The following is a 4,151-nucleotide window of genomic DNA, read 5'->3' on the forward strand; positions in this document are numbered from 1 at the left end:
CGTGCGACGGCGATTACGACGCGTCGGCGTTTGCCGATTTCCGATCGCTGCTCGACCTGAGAGTCGACGCCGCGGTCGCGGGGAGGGACCCGCGCGCGCAGGGCGAGGTCATCCTCGACGAGGACGACGCGCTCGCCGCGGCGGCGGGCGACGAAGCCTCCCTCGGCGAGGCGTTCGCCGCCGTCTCCGCCGACGCGCTCACGCCGCGATGGCCCACCCCGGACGCGCTCGCGGCGATCCCTCCGACCGCGGAGGCGATTCTCGACGCGCTGCGGCCGCTGTCGGAGCTGCGAGGCGCGGTGGGGGACCAGAGGGACGTGCAGCGGTGCCTGATCCTCGGCCGGACCCGCGAGCTGGTGACGGACGCGATCACGCGGTGGATCTTCCCGGACGAAAAAGACGTCGGGGACCGAACCGGCGACGGCGCCGACGCCGACGCCGACGCCGACGACGCCGAGACGCTCCTCGCGCCCGCGCCGTCCGCTCCCCCCAGCCTCCTGCGCTTCGCCGCGCACCTCCTCCTCTTCCTCCAGGCGCTCCTCCCCGACGGCGGCGGCCTCGCGCCCGGCGGCGCGCTCTACGCGCGCGTCAACCGCGTCCTCTACGCGTACGCCGACCATCTCGTCGCCGAGCGTCGACACGAGCTCGCGCCGCGGTACGCGCGTCACCTGCGGCCGGACCTCCTCGTCCGCGCGTACGCTCGCTTCCTCGACCGCCTCGCGCCGACGTCCGCGGAGACCAAGGCGCGATGTCTGCGAGACGCGTCTGAGTGGATCGAGCTCGAGGGCGAGGGCGGGTTAAGGTGCGTTCTATACACTGGTTCCCATACGACCGCGCTGGCGTGGTGAACGCCGATCCTTAAGGACTTTGCCCGGCGTGTCTCTCCGCCCACCCCTCGCTTTCAATCCCCGCCCTCGGCGCCTTTCAACTCCAACTGACGCCTTTCAACTTCTAAGGGCGATCGTCTCGAGGACGCTGGACGAGAGTCGGGAGGTTGTCGACGCGTCCGGCGCGCCGACGACGCGCGCGAGCTCGCGCGGGCCCGCGCACCGCGAGCGTATATTGGAGTGGGCGTGCCTCGCGGGGAAGGCGCTGCATCCGGAGGCGGCGTCGCACGCGTGCGCGCTCGTGAGGCAGCTGTGTTTGCAGCGGTCCGCGGCGCTCGCGACGTTGGTACCCCCTGACGAGACGCGCGGCGGCGGCGGCGCGTCTTCCTCGAATGAGCAAGACTCCTTCGGCGACGACGCGACGCGGCCGGCCGAGCCTCCGCCGGAATCCCCGGCGACGGGAAGGTTTAAGCGAGCGGCGAATCTCGTGAAGACGCAGGTGCGCGTCGTGAACGCGTTTCACAGCGCCGGCGACGCCGTCGTCCGCGGCGAGACGCGCGCGCGCGGCGTCGTCGCCGAAATTCTCCCGGCCGACCTCCTCGTCAACGCCGCGGAGGGCGGCGCCCCCGGCGCGGCGAACGAGCTCGCGGACTGGGCCGCGTACCTCGCCGCGGCGAACGCGGTCGGGACGTGGCGAGAGCTCTCGATCGCGCGCGACGACGCCGCCGCCGCGGGGCTCGACGACGGCGCCGGAATCGGCGGGGGGGACGACGACGCGGCGACGTCGTTGCCGGCTATGACCGCGGAGGCGGGCGCGAAGGCGCTCGACGCGATATTAGCGCTGACCGCACCGAGGCGACGCGACGCGGCGACCGCGTTCATCCCGCGTGCGACCGGAATCGGCGGCGCGGGACGACGACGACGATCTGTGGCTCGAGTCGCCGGCGCTGTTCGACGCGAACGAAGCGGCGACGGCGGCGGAGAATTCGACGCCGCCGCCGGCGGCGCGCGTCTTCGCCGTGCCGGTGCCGATCGCGCCGCCGGCGTCGCCGAACGAGCGCGCTATGCCCGTCGCGGACTTCGCGCGGCTGTTGCAGCGCGCGATCGAGGCGCGACGCGCGGAGTTGGGCGTCCGCGCGCGCGGGATCACGGTGCACGCGGAGGGCGTCCGCGGCGTCGTCGGCGAGGGCGCGCGTCCGATCGCGGCGGCGGGGCAAGTCATGCTCGAGCTCGCGGCGTCGTCGGACGTCGACGTCGACGTCGACGCGTCGCGCGACGCGCTCGTGCAGCTCCTCTCCGACGCGATCAAGGGCGACCTCCCGTGGGACGTCGCCGTCGCGGGCCCCGGCGGCGGCGGCGGCGCGGCGGCGCACCCGCCGGACCGGGGGACGATTCACAGGGCGCACCACGCGCTCGAGGTGCAGTCCGCGGACGGCTCCGATCCGGAGATTGTCCGCGCGACGTGCCGACGCGTGTGCTGGCCGTCGCTGCTGTTGGAGGCTGCGGAGATCGAGGCGGACTTGGGCGGCGGAGGGAGGGCGGTCGCGGAGCGCGTCGCGGACGCGTCGAGAGGGCTGCACGCGATGTTTTCGACGCGCGAGACGCGTTGGCTGCTGCAGCTGCAACGCCGCGGAGAGTTGCGGGCGATCGCGAGCGGCGTCGTCCAACCGTGAGTGAGACGATTCTTCTAATATAAACGCGACGCGAGTACACTACCTACGCTGCGCGACGCTACTTTCTAGGTTCGCCCGATCGTTCAGGGCGTCCAGAATACGGCGCGTGCCTGCGGTGTTGCCCCCCGCCGCGGTCGCCGCCTCTCGGCGCCGACCCCCCCGGCGGCGCCGCCGCCGAGTACGGCTGCCGATGCGGCTGCCGATGCGGCTGCGGCGCCGCCGGGTGCGGGTGACGATACGGCGTCATCTGCGGCGCCCCCCCCGTCGGTTGATGATACGCCCCGGGAGGCGCCGGCGCCGGCGCCGGTATCATCATCATCATCATCGGACCCGGCGGCGGCGGGCGCGCGGGCGCGTGCGGCGGCTGGTGCGGGTGGTGATACGGCATCGGCGGCGGCGCGGTCGTCGGCGGCCTCTGCGGCCCCGCCCCCGGCGCCGGCGTCATCTGCGGCCCCGGACCCGGACCCGGCGCCGCGGAAGAACCCACGGGCACGAGCACGTACTCGTATTGCGGCGGCTGCGGATGATGCCGCGGCGGCGGCGGCTGCGGATGATGCCGCGGCGGGCCCGGGCCCGGGCCCGGCGCTCCTCCCCCCCCTCCGCCGCCATCGCGGCCGTAGTGCGCGTTCCTATCCGGCGCGTCGTTGACCGCTTCGATCTCTTTCCCCGCGACGTTTCTCTCCCCCCTTTCGAACGCCGCCTTGGCCTTCTGAGCGCCCTCCGCGGCGGCGAACGTCACGAAACAATACGGCTGGAGTTCAAAGGCGTCAGTTGGAGTTGAAAGGCGTCGAGGGCGGGGATTGAAAGCGAGGGACCCTATGCGGAGAGATGCGCCGGCAAAAGTCCTTAAGGAACGGCGTTCACCACGCGGACGGGGTCGTATGGGGACCAGTGTATAGAACGCACCTGCTTCTCGCCCGTGATTCGATGCTTCGGCACGTACACGTCCGTCACGACGCCGTGCTTACCGAAGTGCGCCTTGATCCCGTCGACGCTGTGCCCCGGGTAGGCGTTGTCGATCCCGCCGACGTACACGCGCGGACCCGCGCCCTTGCGCTCGCGCTCTGCCGCGCCCGTCGACGACGAGGGGGCGCTTCCGTGACTCCCCCTTCCGTCGCCGTCCCCGCCGCCGCCCCCGCCGTCGGGTTGCCTCGGTTTCCTCCCCGCGTAGCTCACCGGGACTTTCACGCCGGTGATGTCGTGCGTGGCCGCGTGCGCGAGCGCTTTCTCCATCCCCTCTTCGTCATGGAACGTCGTGAACCCGTACGAGCGCGGCTGTCCCGTCTGCGGATCTCGAGGGACGTACACGTCGAGGACTTTGCCAAACTTGGCGAAGTGCAATCGCAGCGTCTCGCGCGACAGGTCCATGCTGTTGTGGTAGATGCGGAAGTCCGACTCCCCGGAAGGCGCGAAGACCGGGACGTCGCCCGGCATCGCGTCCCGCCGGCCGAGTCGTGGGCGCGCGGCGCGGCGTGTGACGCCGCGTAGTCGATCGATCGACGATTTATTTCCGCGCTTCGACCAGACACGCACTCGTCGCGCTCGCGGCGCTCAACTGAAGAAGTCTCTCGTTCTGTTTGACCCTCGCGCCACTGTCCATCGTCCGCGCGCGTCCACCGCACGCCGCGCGCGATGACAGACGTCATGAGCG

At 72.1% G+C, this 4,151-nt stretch overlaps 3 protein-coding genes across 3 annotated transcripts; 2 read left to right on the forward strand and 1 right to left on the reverse strand.

Moving 5' to 3' along the window:
* Nucleotides 1-208: 208 nt before the first annotated feature.
* On the forward strand, nucleotides 209-1,405 carry MICPUCDRAFT_66717 (uncharacterized protein; the record flags this gene model as incomplete). The annotated part of the gene is made up of 3 exons (XM_003062712.1): nucleotides 209-802; nucleotides 957-998; nucleotides 1,203-1,405. One exon carries the CDS (start codon nucleotides 209-211, stop codon nucleotides 767-769), a length of 561 nt encoding a protein of 186 aa, XP_003062758.1. The 3' UTR covers nucleotides 770-802; nucleotides 957-998; nucleotides 1,203-1,405.
* A 218-nt stretch (nucleotides 1,406-1,623) lies between these two features.
* On the forward strand, nucleotides 1,624-2,523 carry MICPUCDRAFT_66718 (uncharacterized protein; the record flags this gene model as incomplete). Its single annotated transcript, XM_003062713.1, is given in 2 exon segments — nucleotides 1,624-2,229; nucleotides 2,242-2,523. 2 exon segments carry the CDS (start codon nucleotides 1,624-1,626, stop codon nucleotides 2,521-2,523), a joined length of 888 nt encoding a protein of 295 aa, XP_003062759.1.
* A 35-nt stretch (nucleotides 2,524-2,558) lies between these two features.
* On the reverse strand, nucleotides 2,559-3,934 carry MICPUCDRAFT_52492 (uncharacterized protein; the record flags this gene model as incomplete). The annotated part of the gene is made up of 2 exons (XM_003062925.1): nucleotides 2,559-3,251; nucleotides 3,407-3,934. The coding sequence occupies 2 exons, from the start codon at nucleotides 3,932-3,934 to the stop codon at nucleotides 2,559-2,561; spliced, it is 1,221 nt and encodes a 406-aa protein (XP_003062971.1).
* Nucleotides 3,935-4,151: the final 217 nt, after the last annotated feature.

Source organism: Micromonas pusilla (genome assembly GCF_000151265.4).
Source record: "Micromonas pusilla CCMP1545 genomic scaffold MICPUCscaffold_13, whole genome shotgun sequence".
NCBI classification, from domain to species: domain Eukaryota; kingdom Viridiplantae; phylum Chlorophyta; class Mamiellophyceae; order Mamiellales; family Mamiellaceae; genus Micromonas; species Micromonas pusilla.